We start from the raw sequence: 22152 nt of genomic DNA on the forward strand, positions 1-22152 counted from the left end.
GTTAGGAGAAAAAGGAGAAACCATAGGGTGCAGTGGTGACTGTAGTTTAAACAAGAAATTTTAACCTGACTTAATTGCCAGGGCGGGCCATGGACTGGATACACCGCAAGAGAAAGTAATTTATCAGGTAAGCATAAATTCTGTTTTCTCTTGCAAGGTGTATCCAGTCCACGGATTCATCCTTACTTGTGGGATACCAATACCAAAGCTTTAGGACACGGATGAAGGGAGGGAACAAGACAGGTAACCTAAACGGAAGGCACCACTGCTTGCAAAACCTTTCTCCCAAAAATAGCCTCCGAAGAAGTAAAAGTATCGAATTTGTAAAATTTGGCAAAAGTATGCAGTGAAGACCAAGTCGCTGCCTTACAAATCTGTTCAACAGAAGCCTCATTCTTGAAAGCCCAAGTGGAAGCCACAGCTCTGGTGGAATGAGCTGTAATTTGTTCAGGAGGCTGCTGCCCAGCAGTCTCATAAGCCAATCGGATGATGCTTTTCAACCAGAAGGAAAGAGAGGTAGCAGTCGCTTTCTGACCTCTCCTCTTCCCGGAATAGACAACAAACAAAGATGATGTTTGTCTGAAATCCTTAGTTGCTTGTAAATAGAATTTCAAAGCACGAACCACATCAAGATTGTGTAAAAGCCGTTCCTTCTTAGAAGCTGGATTAGGACACAGGGAAGGAACAATGATTTCCTGGTTAATGTTCCTGTTAGAAACAACTTTAGGAAGAAAACCAGGTTTGGTACGCAAAACTACCTTATCTGCATGGAACACCAGATAGGGTGAATTACACTGCAAAGCAGACAATTCTGAAACTCTTCGAGCAGAAGATATAGCTACCAAAAACAAAGCTTTCCAAGATAACAACTTAATATCTATGGAATGGAAAGGTTCAAACGGAACCCCTTGAAGAACTGAAAGAACTAAATTTAGACTCCATGGAGGAGCCACAGGTCTATAGACAGGCTTGATTCTGACTAAAGCCTGTGCAAACGCTTGAACATCTGGTACTTCTGCCAGACGCTTGTGGAAAAGGATAGACAGAGCGGATATCTGTCCCTTTAAGGAACTAGCTGATAAACCTTTCTCCAATCCTTCTTGGAGAAAAGACAATATCCTTGGAATCCTAATCTTACTCCACGAGTAACCCTTGGATTCACACCAAAAAATATATCTCCTCCATATCTTATGGTAAATTTTCCTGGTGACAGGCTTTCTCGCTTGGATCAGAGTATCTATGACTGATTCAGAGAACCCACGCTTGGATAGGATTAAGCGTTCAATCTCCAAGCTGCAGAGAAACTAGATTTGGATGCTTGAATGGACCCTGTATTAGAAGATCCTGCCTCGTTGGCAATGTCCATGGTGGGACAGATGACATGTCCACTAGGTCTGCATACCAAGTCCTGCGTGGCCACGCAGGCGCTATCAGAATTACCGAGGCCTTCTCCTGTTTGATTCTGGCTGCCAGACGAGGGAGAAGGGGAAACGGTGGAAAGACATAAGCTAGACTGAAGGACCAAGGCGCTACTAGAGCATCTATCAATGCCGCCTTGGGGTCCCTGGATCTGGATCCGTAAAGAGGAAGTTTGGTGTTGTGACGGGACGCCATCAGATCCAACTCTGGAATGCCCCATAGCTGGGTCAGCTGAGCAAAGACCTCCGGGTGGAGTTCCCACTCCCCCAGGTGAAAAGTCTGACGACATAGGAAATCCACTTCCCAGTTGTCTACTCCTGGGATGTGAATTGCAGATAGGTGGCAAGAGTGATCCTCCGCCCACCTGATTATTTTGGTTACTTCCTTCATCGCTAAGGAACTCTTTGTTCCCCCCTGATGATTGATGTATGCTACAGTCGTGATGTTGTCCGACTGAAATCTGATGAATTTGGCCGCCGCTAGCTGAGGCCATGCCTGGAGCGTGTTGAATATCGCTCTCAGTTCCAAAATGTTTATCGGGAGAAGAGACTCTTCCCGAGACCATAAGCTCTGAGCCTTCAGGGAACCCCAGACCGCGCCCCAGCCTAACAGACTGGCGTCGGTCGTTACAATGATCCACTCCGGTCTGCGGAAGCACATTCCCTGAGACAGGTGATCCTGAGACAACCACCAGAGAAGAGAATCCCTGGTTTTCTGGTCCAGTTGGATTTGAGGAGACAAATCTGCATAATCCCCATTCCACTGTTTGAGCATGCACAATTGCAGTGGCCTGAGATGAATTCGAGCAAAAGGGACTACGTCCATTGCTGCTACCATTAACCCAATTACCTCCATGCACTGAGCTACAGATGGCCGAGGAATGGAATGAAGAGCTCGGCAAGTATTTAAAAGCTTTAACTTTCTGACCTCCGTCAGAAATATTTTCATTTCTACCGAGTCTATTAGTGTCCCCAGGAAGGGGACCCTTGTGAGCGGGGACAGAGAACTTTTTTCGATGTTCACCTTCCACCCGTGAGACCTTAGAAAGGCCAGTACAATCTCCGTGTGAGCCTTGGCTCTGGGAAAAGACGACACCTGTATTAAGATGTCCAGATAAGGTGCTACTGCAATGCCCCATGGTTTTAGTACCACCAGAAGGGACCCTAGCACTTTTGTGAAAATTCTGGGAGCAGTGGCCAACCCGAAGGGAAGGGCCACAAACTGGTAATGCTTGTCCAGAAAGGCGAACCTTAGGAACTGATGATGATCTTTGTGGATAGGAATATGTAGGTACGCATCCTTTAGATCCACGGTAGTCATATATTGACCTTCCTGGATCATAGGTAAGATTGTTCGAATGGTCTCCATCTTGAATGATGGAACTCTGAGGAACTTGTTTAGAATTTTTAGATCCAGGATTGGCCTGAAAGTTCCTTCCTTTTTGGGAACCACAAACAGGTTTGAGTAAAAACCCAGTCCTTGTTCTGCAATTGGAACTGGATATATCACTCCCATCTTGATTAGGTCTTCTACAAAGCGTAAGAACGCCTCTTTCTTTGTCTGATCTGTAGACAGACGAGAAATGTGGAACCTTCCCCTTGGAGGGGAGTCCTTGAATTCTAGAAGATATCCCTGAGTAACAATCTCTAATGCCCAGGGATCGGGAACATCTCTTGCCCAAGCCTGAGCGAAGAGAGAGAGTCTGCCCCCTACCAGATCCAGTCCCCTATCGGGGGCTACCCCTTCATGCTGTCTTAGTAGCAGCTGCAGGCTTCTTGGCCTGTTTACCCTTGTTCCAGCTCTGCAAAGGTTTCCAGGTTGCTTTGGGCTGAGAAGCGTTACCCTCTTGCTTTGCGTTTGCAGAGGTTGAAGCAGGACTGCTCTTGAAGTTGCGAAAGGAGTGAAAATTAGCCTTGTTTTTAGCCTTAAAAGGCCTATCTTGCGGGAGGGCATGGCCCTTTCCCCCAGTGATATCCGAAATAATCTCTTTCAACTCGGGACCGAAAAGGGTCTTTACCTTGAAAGGAATATTCAGTAATTTTGTTTTGGACGACACGTCGGCCGACCATGATTTGAGCCAAAGCGCTCTGCGTGCCATGATGGCAAAACCAGATTTTTTTGCCGCTAACTTAGCTAATTGCAAGGCGGCATCTGTGATAAAAGAATTAGCCAGTTTTAGGGCATTAATTCTATCCATGACTTCGTCATATGAAGTCTCCCTCTGGAGCGACTCCTCCAGCGCCTCAAACCAAAAAGCCGCTGCAGTAGTTACATGAATAATGCAGGCAATAGGTTGGAGAAAGAAACCTTGTTGAACAAATATTTTCTTTAGTAAACCTTCTAATTTTGTATCCATAGGATCTTTGAAAGCGCAACTGTCTTCAATTGGTATGGTTATGCGCTTGGATAGTGTTGAAACTGCCCCCTGTACCTTAGGGACCGTCTGCCATGCGTCCCGCCTGTGATCAGTTATGGGGAACATTTTTTTAAAGATGGGGGGGGGGACAAAAGGTACACCTGGTCTCTCCCACTCCCTAGCCACAATATCCGCCACCCTCTTAGGGATCGGAAACGCATCAGTGTATACAGGGACCTCTAGATATTTGTCCATTTTACACAATTTCTCTGGGACCACCATAGGGTCACAATCATCCAGAGTTGATAAGACCTCCCTGAGCAGTACGCGGAGGTGTTCCAATTTAAATTTAAATGCTAGTGAATCTGATTCTGCCCGCTGAGAAACTTTTCCTGAGTCAGAAATTTCTCCCTCAGACATTACCTCCCTCGCCCCTATTTCAGAGTGTTGTGAGGGTACATCAGATAAACCTCCCAAAACTTCCGACTGCTCCTCATCTGTTCTCAAAACAGAGCTATCGCGCTTTTTAGGGAAAACTGGCCGTTTGGATAGAAAGGCCGCAAGGGAATTATCCATGACTGTCGCTAGTTGTTGCAATGTAATAGGTGCCAAAGCACTAGAGGTACTAGGTATCGCTTGAGCGGGCATAACTGGTGATGACACATGGGGAGAGGAAGGCGGACTATCCTCATTACCTTCAGTCAAAGAATCATCTAGGGCTATATTTTTGAGTGACACAATATGATCTTTAAAGTGTATAGACACATTAGTGCACTTGGGACACATTTTGAGTGGGGGTTCCACCATGGCTTCTGAACACATAGAGCAAGGCTTTTCCTTAGTGTCAGACATGTTTAACAGATTAGTATTATACACAAGCAGGCAAATTTGGAAAATCACTTTATCAAGTAAAAAATACAATATGCAATAAATGGTACTGTGCCTTTAAGAAATAAAAGCGCACACAATTTAACAAAACGGTGAAAAATGAACCAAATCTCTTGAAATTTTTACAGTATGTGCCTAATGCTTCGATATGATTGCAGAGCAAGTTTCAGCCTGATTAACCCATTAATGCCCAAACCGGAGCCGCCTAAAGCAAGCAACCGGTTAATAAACTACAGCACCTTGCCACAGCAGCCTGCTGTGGCCCTACCTTCCCTTAAGGATTGGATTTGAGAAAATCAAGCCTCCTGAAGTCCTCAAGCAGTCTCTGGACCCATGTGGAGCAGCATGCAAGGAAATCTGTCATAAAAAACTGCGCAACTGAGGCGTGAAATTAGGCCCCTCCCACTACACTCCGGAGCTGTGGGGCCTTCAGAACCCAATTTTAGGTGACTAAAAATAATGCCATGTGGAATAAAACCCCAATAAACACACCAAAGTGCTATAAAAGTGTCAATAAAGAGTATTTTGTCAAATAAAATAATTGATTGCCCTGCAAAAGTGATAACCAGTCTAATGAGCCCTCTTAAATAAGCCTCTAGTTCTATACTAAGTCTCAGAACATGGCTTACCCTTCCCACATGGGGAATCTTGTCAGTCTTCTAGCATTATCTTGTCTTGACTAGAAAAAAGATGACTGAAACATACCTCAAAGCAGTTAAGCTTGCAAACTGTTCCCCCCAACTGAAGTTTTCTGGTACTCCTCAGTCCTGTGTGGGAACAGCAGTGGATTTTAGTTACAACATGCTAAAATCATTTTCCTCTCAGCAGAATTCTTCATCACTTTCTGCCAGAGAGTAAATAGTACAAACCGGCACTATTTAAATTTAAATAACAAACTTTTGATTGAAGATATAAAAACTACAAATCTAACACCACATTCACTTTACCCTCCCGTGGAGATGCTACTTGTTAGAGCGGCAAAGAGAATGACTGGGGGGGCAGAGCCAGAGGGGGAGCTATATGGACAGCTCTGCTGTGTGCTCTCTTTGCCACTTCCTGTAGGGAATGAGAATATCCCACAAGTAAGGATGAATCCGTGGACTGGATACACCTTGCAAGAGAAATACAATACACAAAGTGTTAGTGTATTCAAACTATATACATTTCTTGCAGTACTATATTGCACTGGGCTTGTCTCTCCATCATATACAGAAATGAGAGAGATCTTGAAGTGCTGGAAAGTTCTGCTCTTTTTTCTTTTGAGCATTTATTGAGTTCAGTCCCTGTAAAGTCTGCAATACAATTTCAGTTCAAGCTGGAGAATCCTTTCATCATCAGGCTTAATTTCAGAAATGTTCAGTATAAGACGAGATATAATAAGCAATATAAGCTATTTCAAATAAATAAAAGGGGAGGAGTAAACAATTTAATACAGTCCAGTAGGTTATATGCATAATTGGGAACACATTAATAGAAAAAAAAATATTAAATTGTACTATCTCTTTAAATGCCACTAGATAATTTATCCACGGGCTTCATAGTGCTGGTAAGATTTCTTACAGAATCTTGCAAGCCCAGAGTTCTTTCATTAATCAGGTCCTTCATTTTCTATAGACACTTACATAGCATATTCATTTTATCCTAGTTTAACCCCTTAAGGACCACAGCACTTTTCCATTTTCTGACCGTTTGGGACCAAGGCTATTTTTACATTTCTGCAGTGTTTGTGTTTAGCTGTAATTTTCCTCTTACTCGTTTACTGTACCCACACATATTATATACCATGTTTTTCGCTAAAGATACCATTATTTTCATCATATCTTATAATTTACTATATTTTTTTTATAAAATATGATGAAAAAATGGAAAAAAACACTTTTTCTAACTTTGACCAAAAAAATCTGTTACACATCTACAACCACCAAAAAACACCCATGCTAAATAGTTTCTAAATTTTGAGTTTAGAAATACCCAATGTTTACACGTTCTTTGCTTTTTTTGCAAGTTATAGGGCAATAAATACAAGTAGCACTTTGCTATTTCCGAACCATTTTTTTTTTAAAAAAAATTAGCGATAGTTACATTGGAACACTGATATCTGTCAGTAATCCCTGAATATTGCTTGCCATGAATATATTAATTTTTAACAGATAACCTAAAGTATTGATCTAGGCCCATTTTGGTATATTTCATGCCACCATTTTACCGCCAAATGCGATCAAATAAAAAACAATTGTTCACTTTTTCACAAACTTTTTCATAAACTTTAGATTTCTTACGGAAATTATTTACAAACAGCTAGTGCAATTATGGCACAAATGGTTGTAAATGCTTCTCTGGGATCCCCTTTGTTCAGAAATAGCAGACATATATGGCTTTGGCGTTGCTTTTTGGTAATTAGAAGGCCGCTAAATTCAGCTGTGCATCACACGTGTATTATGCCCAGCAGTGAAGGGGTTAATTAGGGAGCTTGTAGGGAGCGTGTAGGGTTAATTTTAGCTTTAGTGTAGTGTAGTAAAGTAGACAATCCCAAGTATTGATTTAGGCCTATTTTGATATATTTCATGTTACCATTTCACCGCCAATTGCGATCAAATAAAAAAAAATGTTTTCACAAACTTTAGGTTTCACACTGAAATTATTTACAAACAGCTCATGTAATTATGGCACAAATGGTTGTAAATGCTTCTATGGAATCCAATTTGTTAAAAAATAGCAGACATATATGACTTTGGCATTGTTTTTTGGCAATTAGAAGGCCGCTAAATGCTGCTGCCATTTGTAGAGCGCCAACAGATTCCGCAGGGCTGGAATGGGTTAATTAGTTAGCTTGTAGGATTAATGTTAGCTTTAGTGTAGAGATCAGCCTCCCACCTGACACATCCCAACCCCTGATCCCTCCCAAACAGCTCTCTTCCTTCCCCCACCCCACAATTGTCCCCGTCATTTAAAGTACTGGCAGAAAGTCTGCCAGTACTAAAATAAAAGGCTTTTTTTTTTTTTAAATATCTATTCAGCTGTGATGGACCACCAACCTCCCTGATCCCCCCCAAACAGCTCTCTAACCCTCCCCCCGCTACCTATTTGCCACCATCTTGTGTACTGGCAGCTGTCTGCCAGTACCCAGTTTGCCCCCCCCAAAAATGTTTGTTTTTTAAATAAAATATTATTTTTTTCTGTAGTATAGCTGCCCCCCTCAATACCCCCTCCACCGCCCAGATCCTTTGATCTTTATTTTTTTTCCCCCTCCCTCTCCCTCCTTCCCATTCAGTTACATTGGTGGCAGTGGTTGCTGCGCACGCACGCGCACAAACATGCGCACCCACGCAGGCCCCACCACACGCTCCCGGCATGCACATTGCACATACAGGAACCGGATGCTGGGAAGCGATGGGCCACCCACCTGCCACCCTGCTAAGGCACCCACCAACGATCTGCACCATCGCTATCGGTGCTGAGAGGGCCACAGAGTGGCGCTCTACGTCGGATGCTTGAAAAATGGTATTACAGGATGCCTTATTAGCGAGTCATCACTGCAATCGCTTCCCGTGCTCAATTACACCGAGGACGTACCAGGTACGTCCATTGTCACTAACTGATTTTTGCAGGACGTACCTGGTACGTCCTTGGTCATTAAGGGGTTAAAGGGACACTGAACCCAATTTTTTTGTTTTGTGATTCAGATAGAGGATGCAATTTGAAGCAACTTTCTAATTTACTCCTATTATCAATTTTTCTTCGTTCTCTTGCTATCTTTATTTGAAAAAGAAGGCATCTAAGTTAAGGAGCCAAGCAATTTTTCAGGACCCTGGACAGCACTTGTTTTTTAGTGGGTGAATTTATCCACCAATCAGCAAGAACAACCCAGTTTGTTCACCAAAATTGGTCCGGCATCTAAACTTACATTCTTGCTTTTCAAATAAAGATACCAAGAGATTGAAGAAAATGTAATAATAGGAGTAAAATAGAAAGTTGCTTAAAATAGCATGCTCTACCTGAATCACAAAAGAAAAAAATTGGGTTCAGTATCCCTTTAAGTATATTTGTTTTTAAATTAATATATTGTGAAAAGGTTGTAAAATAAAACTGTATAATGTTTTATTGAACTATGAAAAGCCTTATCCCAAGGTCTCTGAAAGACTTTTGAATACATTTTTGAACTTCACATTACCTTAAATTTGGTCCATTAGGTCTTAAAGGAGGCTGCCATGAGATAGCAATAACTGTCTCGCTGATTGGCGTCGCTGACAAAGGACTAATACCCTCAGGGATTGTCGGATCAGTGGTGACATACGTAGGTAGACTTTCTGTACATCCTCCATGATAAATTCCACCAACAGAGCAAGCCACAATGGTCACAGAATAGTTAGTATATGGAATAAGATTTGTCACAGTATAGCTTAGCATTGTAGTATTAACTATAGAAATCCTCGGATCAGGCATTCGAATCTCATAGTTTAGTTTATCTCCATTTTGCATGATTGGAATTTTCCAACTCACCTACGCAGAAAAAAAAAAAAGAAAAGATTAAGCTATAATTAATTAAAGTATAGAAATATTATAATTCTTCATCATATTTACAATGCAATCAAAAGGTAGTTTAAACTGGTATAGTATATAACAATTTAAAGGGATGCAAAAGTCAAATTTAAACTTTCATGGTTCATATAGCATGGACTTTAAATAGATTTTCTTTTGCCATGTACTGCTTTTATCAAATAAACTTTATTTTTTGGTATTGTTTGTCGAAAGGCATACCTAGATAGGTTCAAGAGAGGCATGGCACTACTGGGAGCTAGCTGGCTATGCACATATGCTTCTTGTTATTGACTCACCAGATTTGGTCAGCTAGGTCTCAGTAGAGCATTGGTGCACTGGAGGGGAATTGAAAGGGACATGAAACCCATTCTTTTGTGATTCAGACAGCGCATACAATTTTAAACAACTTTCAATTTTAATTTGCTTTGTTCTCTTTGTATCCTTTGCTGGAAAGAGTAGTCAAAAAATGTAATTTGTACTCCTATGACACTCAAGATGAGGATACAGCTGGTGAGCAAATGAAAAGCAGGCATACATGCATATGTCCCAATCACTGACAATGTCAATATCTGACGGGAAAATAGGGTCGGGCCAATAGTGCAACCTAAAAGTCAGCATTAAACTTTTATGATTCAGAAAAAACATCCACTTTTAGGAGTTGTACATCTATTATCAAAAGTTTTTATTTTTTTGACATACTTTTTTGGCTCAGGAGCAGTATTGCAATCTAACTGGTGATTGGTGTCTATATACATACGCCACTTGCCATTGGTTTAAGGGATGTATTCAGCTAGGTCTCATTAGAGCATTGCTTTTATGGAGCTGACTTTAAGAGCACATTTATTAACCTTATGGAAGCAAATTCAAGGGCCTGAAATGCTAGGTAAGTGGCTGCAGTCTTAAGACAAAGGGCTCCATGTACAAAGCAGCCTAAGTTGAGAAGCTGTCCGCACACCATTTTATACATGGGGCCCTTAGCCTCAATTGTATCGGAGTTAAACCATCTTGATGCAATCCCGTGGGGATTATTGACAGCCCCTGCTCGCTCATGATTGGCTGCATGAGAACAGGGGTGGCATTGCACAAAAAAACAGCCCGTTGACCTTCATGCTGGGTGGGCAGCTTCCCGGAATAAACCTTGTAAATGATAAATGGATAAATGCAGTTGTTAAAGGTGTTCACGGGTGAAAAATTCATTTTGGCCAAATATTTCATTATGAATATTCCAAAAACGTTGTATTTGGATTATTTATTACCCATGCTATTCGGTATTCTTCTAATTTTAAACAAAACAAATACTGACCATTCGTGGAACATATACATTAATTTTTATTAAAAAAATGTAAATGTTCCTTTGATACAAGTGAAAAAGTTCACCTGTAACGTACAATACGTACTTCCCTTTAGCTCACTGGAGAGCCGCACTAATCCTTTTTCATAGAGCCTCGGGTGAGTGTTAATAGGAGGTTTAGCGGGATGACTCTCAGGGCCTCCGCTAAAGTACCTTCTCCTTTAGTGCAGACCCTGGGATCTGCCAGGCTAAGCCTCGTATTAGGGCGGCTGAGACTCTGTGAAGAAGAGGACATGATTAGCGTTGCTCTCCAGCGATAACGGTAAGCATTATAACTATTTAAAGGAAACTGAGTACTGACAAATTTGTCATTATTAATTTGTTTTCTTTAAATTTTGTGCTGCATTCGTTCAGATGTTCAAAATACAAATATTTGTGTTTAATTAATAAATGTGCATTCGTAACTAAACAAATGCACATTTATTAAACATGCAGGCAACAGAGCAATAATAAAAGGATCTAACACTGAAAGGAACATGAAACCCAAAATGTTTCTTTCATAATTTAGATGGAGAATACAATTTTAAATTGCTTCCAACTTTACATGTTTTATCTAATTTGCTTAATTCTTTTGGCATCCTTTGTTGAAGAAGCAGCAATGCACTACTGGGAGCTAGCTAAATGCATTGGGCAAGCCAATAACATGAGGCATATATGTGGAACCACCAATCAGCAGCTTCTGGTATACACCAGAACTGCTTGTGCAATGATAAATGCCTTAACAAATTTTGGATGTAAAAACACTTTTTTTTTTCATGACAAGCTATTTCTGTGATACAAATTTTTCGCATATGCACTTTTTTTTCTTTCAGATAGAGTATACTATTTTAAACAACTTTCCAGATTCCTTATATTATCATATCTGCTTAATTTTCTTGGTATAATTTGTTGAAGTAATAGTAATGCTTTACTGGGAGCTAGCTGAACACAGGTGAGCCAATAACAATAGGCATATATGTGTATCTACCAATCAGCAGCTAGCCCACAATAGTGCATTGCAGCCCCCGAGCCTACCTGGGATACCAAGATAACAAAGTAAAATAGAAATTACAAGTGAAATAAAAAGTTGTTTAAAACTGCATTCTCTGAACATAAAAATGTAATTTTGAATTTACTATCCCTTTAACAACATGTTTAATACTTTTAAATTGGTTAGACAAATAATAAATTAAGGGAATTTGTTTAAAAAAAATATTCTAAAGAAATATAGCATTTTATTTCTACACTAGATTGCCCCTTTAATTTAGACAAATATAATTTAAAGAACATGTATGATACATTTTGTATAAGATAAACAGTAAGCACAACTCTATAGCTATAACATAAGTATTTGTGTCTTTTTACATTTCAAGGACAATGTTTATATGTGACATGCACTGAATTGTCGGAACGTACATTATGCTGCCTAGTTTTCCTTTTGCTTGTCGGCATCCTGCCTGCAGCTTGGCAGTGTGAAGCAGCAAGCAATAGAGCCCATAAGACCAAGTGTTCACAATAGCATAAGCAGTTGCTCGTTGATTTACAGATCAGTGTTTATGCCATGAAAAAGAAAGCTCAAGAGGCAGCTATTGTGGGATGCGGAGGATCCCATCACATTGTCTTATTTTCTTGACACAGACATGCAAAGATACTTATGAAGCGTCATTATCTATTATAAAGAAGCCATTGTATAGTAACCTTGGGAAACATTGCTATCAATGGTTAAGATGTTAACAGAGACACATTGGTCTGGGGTGATTCAAACTGTAATGTATCTGTACTGTCTACATTTGCATCTGTACAGAAACATTCCAAAACGCAGCTGAAAAAAAATCTAGAATAGTGTGGGTATTCCAGTATGGGGAGATTCAAAACTTAAAAAAAAAAAGATTACATAAAAATAGAGGTAAATGTTTAATTCAAAACTAAAAAAAAAAATCACTTAAAATAGAGAATATTTTTATTCAAAATTAAAAAAGATCCCTTTAAGAATGGAGAGTAACTAAAAAAGATCACAACAAAATAAAAAAATAAATAATAATTTTAAAGCTAAAAAAATAAACAAAAATAAAGAATATTTTAATTCAAAACTAAAAATAGGATCAGTTTAAAATAGAGGCTATTTTGATGCAAAACAAAAGGCTAATCACTAAAAAGAGAGAATTTATTTTTAATACAAAGTTAAAAAATAACATACAAACACAGAATGCTTTTCATGCAAAACTATAAAAAGATCACTTAAAATACAGGATAAGATTAATACAAAATATAAAAAATATTTCAGTTTTAAATAAAGATTTAAATGTTTAAAAGTTGTATTATCACTCCGTCAGTCTGAGAGCAGAATTTAGTGCTCAATGCTGGAGTGCTAATACAGCTTCAAGTAAACTTTTTATTCACGCGGGTTAGCATGCGTATTTTAAGCTGAAAATAATTGTGTTGCGCTCGAATGAAACCTGATGCGTGCAAACCTATAGACTTAAAGGGACAGTCTACACCAGAATTGTTATTGTTTTAAAAGATAGATAATCCCTTTTTTACCCATTTCCTAGTTTTGCATAACCAACACAGTTATATTTATATATTTTTTAACTCTGTGATTATCTTGTATCTAAGCCTCTGCAGACTGCCCCTTTATTTCAGTTCTTTTGACAGACTTGCAGTTTAGCCAATCAGTGATGGCTCCCAGGTAACTTCACGTGCATGAGCACAGTGTTATCTATATGAAAAACATGAACTAACACCCTCTAGTGGTGAAAAACCTGTTAAAATGCATTCTTAAGAGGCGGCCTTCAAGGTCTAAGAAATTAGCATATGAACCTCCTAGGTTAAGCTTTCAGCTTAGAATACCAAGAGAACAATGCAAAATTGGTGATAAAAGTAAATTGGAAAATTGTTTAAAATTACATGCTCTATCTGAATCATGAAAGTTTTTTTTGGACTAGACTGTCCCTTTAAGATTCCGCGACCACGTTAATTTCTCCTCATAGACTTTAATGGAGCGCGCAAACTGAAAAAAACCTAACACTTATCGCTCCCGCGCTAACCCAACTGGGTTTTACCAAGTGCTCTAGTTTTTATGTGTTTATGTGTACACATATGTACATACATATATAAGTGTAACTGCTAATTTTAATGTATTTATGTTGTGTTTAATGCAACTTTTTTTTAGCCATGACCCTTTACGTAAGGGGGCCCATTTATCAAACTCCGAACGGAGCTTGATGGCCTGCGTTTCTGGCGAGTCTTCAGACTCACCAGAAACACAAGTTATGGAGCAGCGATCACAAAGACTGCTGCTCCATAACCCTGTCGGCCTGCTCTGATGAGGGGGAGAGGAATCGCCAGAATTCAACCCGATCGAGAACGATTGGGTTGATTGACAGCCCCCTGCTGGAGGCCCATTGGCTGTGAGTCTGCAGGGGGCGGCGTTGTACCAGCAGCTCTTGTGAGCTGCTGGTGCAATGCTGAATACGGAGAGCGTATTGCTCTCCGCATTCAGCGATGTCTTGCGGACCTGATCCGCACTGTCGGATCAGGTCCGCAAGACATTTGTTAAATAGGCCCCAAGGTCTTCAGTTGCGCTAACCCAACGGACGCAAATTTAGTTTGCCCCCGAGCGATCACATTAAAGGGATACTAAATCCAAATTTTTTCTTTCATGATTCAGATAGAGCATGCAATTTTAATTTTAAGCAACTTTCTAATTTACTCCTACTATCATTTTTTTTTTTTTTTTTTATTATTTTTTTTATTGAGGTTTTACATAACAAACATAAAACATAGTACGCCTTTTGATAAAAAAGAGAAACTATAAACAAAATTGAGCGAAACATTTCGGCAGTTCTAAAATACATTGTTGGTAGGCTGATGAAACCTCGATTTTGCAATAGTATAGCATAAATGACTGATCAGTTGGGAAAACAGTTTTAGGCCAAATGGGCCAGAAATACAACAGATAGCTGATAATCAGGTGGATAGCTCTTTAGGAGCTTCAGGAAGCGAAGGAATAAGTATATAATGAGGGGGGGGGGATTTCAGCGGGTAAGCACCGCTCTGTAAATGAGGGAAAGGGTGGAGGGGCGGAGCCATAGATACAAAGGAAATTTAAGGGACATGGAGATGCAGTGAACATTTGTGCAGAGAGGTCGCTGACACTCCGGTCACCCCCCAAGAAATCGGCCATTTCCCCTGTGATAGCCACTGGCGGCAAGTCACCCTTCTCCGGCCATAGATAGTGATAAGGTAGTGGAGCCTCTGCCATTATTACAAATAAGGAACACATTGATCCCCATCGAGAGCTGTGGTGTTGCATTGGGAGGGAGGGGCAGAGTACTTCCGTAGGTTCTCTCAGTTGCTTTTCACCCTCTATAACTTGAGTAGAGTCCGGATGCAGGCTTACCTGCATTACGTTATGTTGCTCATTTATGGCCTCCATTTTCGGGGAGTTAACTGAGCAGCCGGATCCTGAACAATACCGCAGTGCGGTAGCATCGGCTCTAATCAGATAGCTCGAACCCCTTGATTTCTCCTTAACCAGTATGGGAACCAAGTCCCCCTCACGCCTTCGAGGTTGGATCCAGTAGTACTCAGGCTTGCAATCTGTGTGGGAGTTGATACTTGTGTCAACTAGTGGTTGTCTGTCCTGTAAAGTAGCGACCTCCCTCTCCGCCATCTTAGGCTCCTCACTGTCTTCGCTACAGAATGAATGTGTGATGAGAGTTGCGAGTTCCCAAAAGTTATCGCTCAGCTGTTGATCAATCTTGTAAAGAAGCTCATGTAACTCCTCCATGATCAGCCCAGACAATTACCAAATACGATTATGATTTCAAGCTTTGTCCAAAGTATAAGTACGCCGGCCCACTAAAAGTAGGCCCAGGAATCTCATAACACGCAGCACAAGGGTTTCCTCAAATGAAGTTGGTAAACTTTAACGGCTAGATTTAGAGTTCTGCGGCCAAAGGGTTGCGTTAGCTACGCGTGCTTTTTTTCCCCCGCACCTTTTAAATACCGCTGGTATTTAGAGTTCACAGAATGGCTGCGTTAGGCTCCAAAAAAGGAGCGTAGAGCATAATTTAACGCCACTGCAACTCTCGATACCAGCGGTGCTTACGGACGCGGCCAGCTTCAAAAACGTGCTCGTGCACGATTCCCCCATAGAAAACAATGGGGCTGTTTGAGCTGAAAAAAAACCTAACACCTGCAAAAAAGCAGCGTTCAGCTCCTAACGCAGCCCCATTGTTTGCTATGCGGAAACACTTCCTAAGTCTGCACCTAACACCCTAACATGAACCCCGAGTCTAAACACCCCTAACCTTATACTTATTAACCCCTAATCTGCCGCCCCCGCTATCGCTGACCCCTGCATATTATTATTAACCCCTAATCTGCCGCTCCGTACACCACGGCAAGCTACATTATAGCTATGTACCCCTAATCTGCTGCTCCTAACACCGCAGACCCCTATATTATATTTATTAACCCCTAATCTGCCCCCCTCAACGTCGCCTCCATCTGCCTACACTTATTAACCCCTAATCTGCCGAGCGGACCACACCGCTACTATAATAAAGTTATTAACCCCTAATTCGCCTCACTCCCGCCTCAATAACCCTATAATAAATAGTATTAACCCCTAATCTGCCCTCCCTAACATCGCCGACACCTAACTTGAAGTATTAACCCCTAATCTGCCGATCGGAGCTCACCGCTACTCTAATTAATTTTTTAAGCCCTAAAGCTAATTCTAACCCTAACCCTAACACCCCCCTAACTTAAATATAATTTTATTCTAATGAAATAAATTAACTCTTATTAAATAAATTATTCCTATTTAAATCTAAATACTTACCTGTAAAATAAACCCTAATATAGCTACAATATAAATTATAATTATATTGTAGCTATTGTAGGATTAATATTTATTTTACAGGCAACTTTGTATTTATTTTAACCAGGTACAATAGCTATTAAATAGTTAAAAACTATTTAATAGTTACCTAGTTAAAATAATTACAAAATTACCTGTAAAATAAACCCTAACCTAAGTTACAATTAAACCTAACACTACACTATCAATAAATAAATTAAATAAACTACCTACAATTATCTACAATTAAACCTAACACTACACTATCAATAAATTAATTAAATACAATACCTACAAATAAATACAATTAAATAAACTAACTAAAGTACAAAAAATAAAAAAGAACTAAGTTACAAAAAATAAAAAAATATTTACAAACATTAGAAAAATATTACAACAATTTTAACTAATTACACCTACTCTAAGCCCCCTAATAAAATAACAAAGACCCCCAAAATAAAAAAATGCCCTACCCTATTCTAAAATTAAAATAGAAAAGCTCTTTTACCTTACCAGCCCTGAAAAAGGCCCTTTGCGGGCCATGCCCCAAAGAATTCAGCTCTTTTGCCTGTAAAAAAAAACATACAATACCCCCCCCCCCAACATTACAACCCACCACCCACATACCCCTAATCTAACCCAAACCCCCCTTAAATAAACCTAACACTAAGCCCCTGAAGATCTTCCTACCTTGTCTTCACCACATCGGGTCCCAATCTGTCCAGAAGAGCCTCCGATGTCTTGATCCAAGCCCAAGCGGGGGGCTGAAGAGTGACGTCCATCCTCGGGCTGAAGTCTGGATCCAAGCGGCGGCTGAAGAAGTCCATAATCGGGATGAAGTCTTCTATGAAGCAGCATCTTCAATCTTCTTTCTTCCGGAGCCATCATCTTCCAGCCGACGCGGAACATCCTCTTCTACCGACGCCTACTCGCCGAATGACGGTTCCTTTAAATGACGTCATCCAAGATGGTGTCCGTCGAATTCCGATTGGCTGATAGGATTCTATCAGCCAATCGGAATTAAGGTAGGAAAATTCTGATTGGCTGATGGAATCAGCCAATCAGATTGAGCTCGCATTCTATTGGCTGATCGGAACAGCCAATAGAATGCGAGCTCAATCTGATTGGCTGATCGGATCAGCCAATCGGATTGAACTTGAATCTGATTGGCTGATTCCATCAGCCAATCAGAATATTCCTACCTTAATTCCGATTGGCTGATAGAATCCTATCAGCCAATCGGAATTCGAGGGACGCCATCTTGGATGACGTCATTTAAAGGAACCGTCATTCGGCGAGTAGGCGTCGCTTGAAGAGGTTGGATCCGCGTCGGCTGGGAAGAAGATGGCTCCGCTCCAGAAGAAAGAAGATTGAAGATGCGGCTTGATAGAAGACTTCATCCCGATGATGCACTTCCGACTTCAGCCCGATGGAGTTTTTCAGCCGCCGCTTGGATCAAGACTTCGGACCCTCTTCTGGACCGATCGCTGAACCCGGTGAGGTGAAGACAAGGTAGGGAGATCTTCAGGGGCTTAGTGTTAGGTTTATTTAAGGGGGGTTTGGGTTAGATTAGGGGTATGTGGGTGGTGGGTTGTAATGTTGGGGGGGATATTGTATGGTTTTTTTTTACAGGTAAAAGAGCTGAATTCTTTGGGGCATGCCCCGCAAAGGGCCCTTTTCAGGGCTGGTAAGGTAAAAGAGCTTTTCTATTTTAATTTTAGAATAGGGTAGGGCATTTTTTTATTTTGGGGGTCTTTGTTATTTTATTAGGAGGCTTAGAGTAGGTGTAATTAGTTTAAAATTGTTGTAATATTTTTCTAATGTTTGTAAATATTTTTTTACTTTAGTTAGTTTATTTAATTGTATTTATTTGTAGGCATTGTATTTAATTAATTTATTGATAGTGTAGTGTTAGCTTTAATTGTAGATAATTGTAGGTATTGTATTTAATTAATTTATTGATAGTGTAGTGTTAGGTTTAATTGTAGATAATTGTAGGTATTTTATTTAATTTATTTATTGCTAGTGTAGTGTTAGGTTTAATTGTAACTTAGGTTAGGATTTATTTTACAGGTAATTTTGTAATTATTTTAACTAGGTAACTATTAAATAGTTATGAATTATTTAATAGCTATTGTACCTGGTTAAAATAATTACAAAGTTGCCTGTAAAATAAATATTAATCCTAAAATAGCTACAATATAATTATAATTTATATTGTAGCTATATTAGGGTTTATTTTACAGGTAAGTATTTAGTTTTAAATAGGATTAATTTATTTAATAATAGTTAATTTATTTCGTTAGATAAAAATTATATTTAACTTAGGGGGGTGTTAGTGTTAGGGTTAGACTTAGCTTTAGGGGTTAAAAAATATATTAGAATAGCGGTGAGCTCCGGTCGACAGATTAGGGGTTAATGTTTGAAGTTAGGTGTCGGCGATGTTAGGGAGGGCAGATTAGGGGTTAATACTATTTATTATAGGGTTATTGAGGCGGGAGTGAGGGGGGTTAGGGGTTAATACATTTATTATAGTAGCGGTGCGGTTCGGTCGGCAGATTAGGGGTTAATAAGTGTAGGTAAAGTAGCGGCGACGTTGGGGGGGGGCAGATTAGGGGTTAATAAATATTATGTAGGTGTCGGCGATGTTAGGGGCAGCAGATTAGGGGTACATAGGGATAATGTAGCTGGCGGCGGTGTACGGAGCGGCAGATTAGGGGTTAAAAAAAATTTAATAGAGTGGCGGCGGTGTGGGGGGGCCTTGGTTTAGGGGTACATAGGTAGTTTATGGGTGTTAGTGTACTTTAGAGCACAGTAGTTAAGAGCTTTATGAACCGGCGTTAGCCCAGAAAGCTCTTAACTACTGTTTTTTTTCTGCGGCTGGAGTTTTGTCGTTAGATTTCTAACGCTCACTTCGGCCACGACTCTAAATACCGGCGTTAGAAAGATCCCATTGAAAAGATAGGATACGCAAATGGCGTAGGGGGATCTGCGGTATGGAAAAGTCGCGGCTGCAAAGTGAGCGTTAGACCCTTTCCTGACTGACTCCAAATACCAGAGGGCGGTAAAAACCAGCGTTAGGAGCCTCTAACGCTGGTTTTGAAGGCTACCGCCCAACTCTAAATCTAGCCGTAGGTTAGTCACATTTTCAGTACAACTTTTAGTTATGTACAAGTTGCTGATGTTCTGTATGTGAAATTTGCAGATTTCTTTGTAAAAAAAAAAACTACTTTATTTAGGCATAATCTAAGAGCTCAAGAAACATGCGTCTGGCTGTCTCAGCTGCTGGCTCCGCCCCCCCCCCTCCTACTATCATTTTTACTTTGTTCTCTTGCTATCTTTATTTAAAAATCAGGAATTTAAAGCTTAGGAGCCAGCCCATTTTAGGTTCAGCACCATGGATAGTGCTTGCTTATTTGAGTCTACATTTAGCAAACCAATCAGCAAGCATAACCCAGGTTTTAAACTAAAAATGGGCCGGCTCTTTAGCTTTACATTCCTACTTTTTAAATAAAGATAACAAGAAAACAAAGAAAAAAATGATAATAGGAGTAAATGAGAAAGTTGCTTAAAATTGCATGCTCTATATGAATCATTAAAGGGACAGTCTACACCTATAACAACCTTAGCACTTAGCTACAATTTTTTGCTGGCAATTGTATTGAACCCCTGAATCCATATTTTCGCTTATTCACTCACCCACATTTTCTCAAAAGAAGTTTATATTTCATGAATCAAGTATGGCCGCCAAACTCCTCCCAATAGCTTCTCCTCCTACCTTATCAAGTGGTTCTCCTTCCCTATAACACTCGTGCACGGAGCACCTAGCGACATCATAGGACTCTAACACGCATGCTTGTAGAGATGCAGCTCGAAACCAGAAGTCTGTCAGCGTTATCTGAGCAAACCCAAAAGCGCTCCCTTTTTTTGCGGTTCCTCCGTTGAAGCTATTCTAACACTCTGAAGTACTTCTGATATTTGAATGCAGCAGAAACATAGAGATAAAGTTTGGTTCCGGATAGTTGGTTTCCAGTGATGTTGCGCATGTGCGAAGCACTGAAAGCACAATACAGTATTTTAATCGGTGATCAATTTTCTATTGGACAGTTGAAAATAAGAGAGTGGGTGATGTATTGGGTAGGTGGAGCGGAGCGGCCATTTCTAACCGTCGGAATATAACTTGACTCAATATGGTTGCAGGGGTGAGTAATGAAAATCAGAAAATAATCTAACAGATGGACTAAGGTTGTTATAAGTGTAGACTGTCCCTAAAGAAAAAAAAATTGGGTTTAGTGTCCCTTTAACTTTCAACTTGTAATACTGCGCTAAAGTTGCAATACTATGCTTAATGCACCACTTGTAATCTAGCCCACTGTTGGGCTATCAAAAAAGTCTTAAATTTAGAAAGTCTCTTGGAGAACAAATAAAACTGAATAGTGGTTCAGAAATAAATGGGGCATTAAAGTTGTTGTTTTTTATTTATCCATCAGAAGCTATTCACTGCATTGCACATAACTTGCATGCAAAATAAGTATTTTAAAAACATTTAAAACTGTCATAAAACTGAAATATAAATGGCATGTCATACCTCTGAACAAGTCCATTAAATAATGTTTATTTTACTTTCTCTTCTGTATCCAATCAAGCAAATATGTAAATGAACTCCTGCAAATATCAACCAATAACTGTGCAGCTTGTACAAGTGTAAAGTTTTTGCATTCTATGGAATGCACTTCATCCTCTCTTGGGAATTAAAAAACTACATTTTCCAGAGATAAATCAGAGTAAATGATGGGAAGTTATATAATGAAAATGCATTTAAATTGCATTGAAAAGTTTTTTATCAAATCATGAAACATTTTGGTCCAGATTACAAGTGTAACGCTAACAGTTACATGCGAGTCAAAGGGGTTTACTGCTGGTCGGGTTTTTCCCTTGTATTACAAATTGAAAGTTAATGTGATTACTTGAGCATAATTGAAGTTAACAAGCGGATAGCGTGACATCAGAACAAAAAAGTCTCACAAAACACATCAAAAATACACTACAAAGTACAGTTACACTCATAATAACAAAAAAATATTGCATAAAAAGTTCTAAGGGCTCAAACATATGAGGTATTAGAAAAGAGCTTTAACATAGAGATACATACATATACATGTCTATATATATATATATATATATATATACAGTATGTGTGTGTGTGTTTATATGTGTATACAGATAAAAAGACATATGTATACCCATAAGATATATATATATATATATATATATATATATATATATATATATATATATATATATATATATACATGCATTGGAGTCTTTTGCAGTTAAGTGGATAATAACATGTAAAAACATATTTATGCAATATTTATTTTTAATAGTGTTATAAGTTTAAATATTTCACATTCCAATGTTCTGCACATAGCATATGTAGTTATTAATAGATATTCCTATATATATCTGTATATATCTACACCTATATATATGTTTATATATAGGTATAGATATATATTTGTGCAAAAAAATCTTATTTACAGTATATAGAAATATGTATTTAAGAATAAATAGAACATATTTTTATATGTGAAATATTCATATTTTCATGTCGGGTTAGTGCACTTGAGAATATGGCCCCGGTGGTCGAAAGTGCTATGAGGTGGGGAAATATTCAAAGGGATCCCCCCCTATGTTGAGCAAGCCTGTCGAAATATTCCAAGCTCCAAACATAGCAACCTCGCCAAGAGG

At 39.5% G+C, this 22152-nt stretch overlaps 1 protein-coding gene across 1 annotated transcript in view; it reads right to left on the bottom strand.

Moving 5' to 3' along the window:
• The window catches only part of USH2A (usherin), a 2188359-nt gene that overhangs the window by 903089 nt on the left and 1263118 nt on the right, over positions 1-22152 (bottom strand). The window contains exon 41 of the mRNA XM_053712759.1: positions 8835-9163. Within this exon, the coding sequence (XP_053568734.1) occupies positions 8835-9163 (329 nt within the window). The remainder of the gene's footprint in view (positions 1-8834; positions 9164-22152) is intronic.

This window comes from Bombina bombina, chromosome 4 (genome assembly GCF_027579735.1).
Source record: "Bombina bombina isolate aBomBom1 chromosome 4, aBomBom1.pri, whole genome shotgun sequence".
NCBI lineage: Eukaryota > Metazoa > Chordata > Amphibia > Anura > Bombinatoridae > Bombina > Bombina bombina.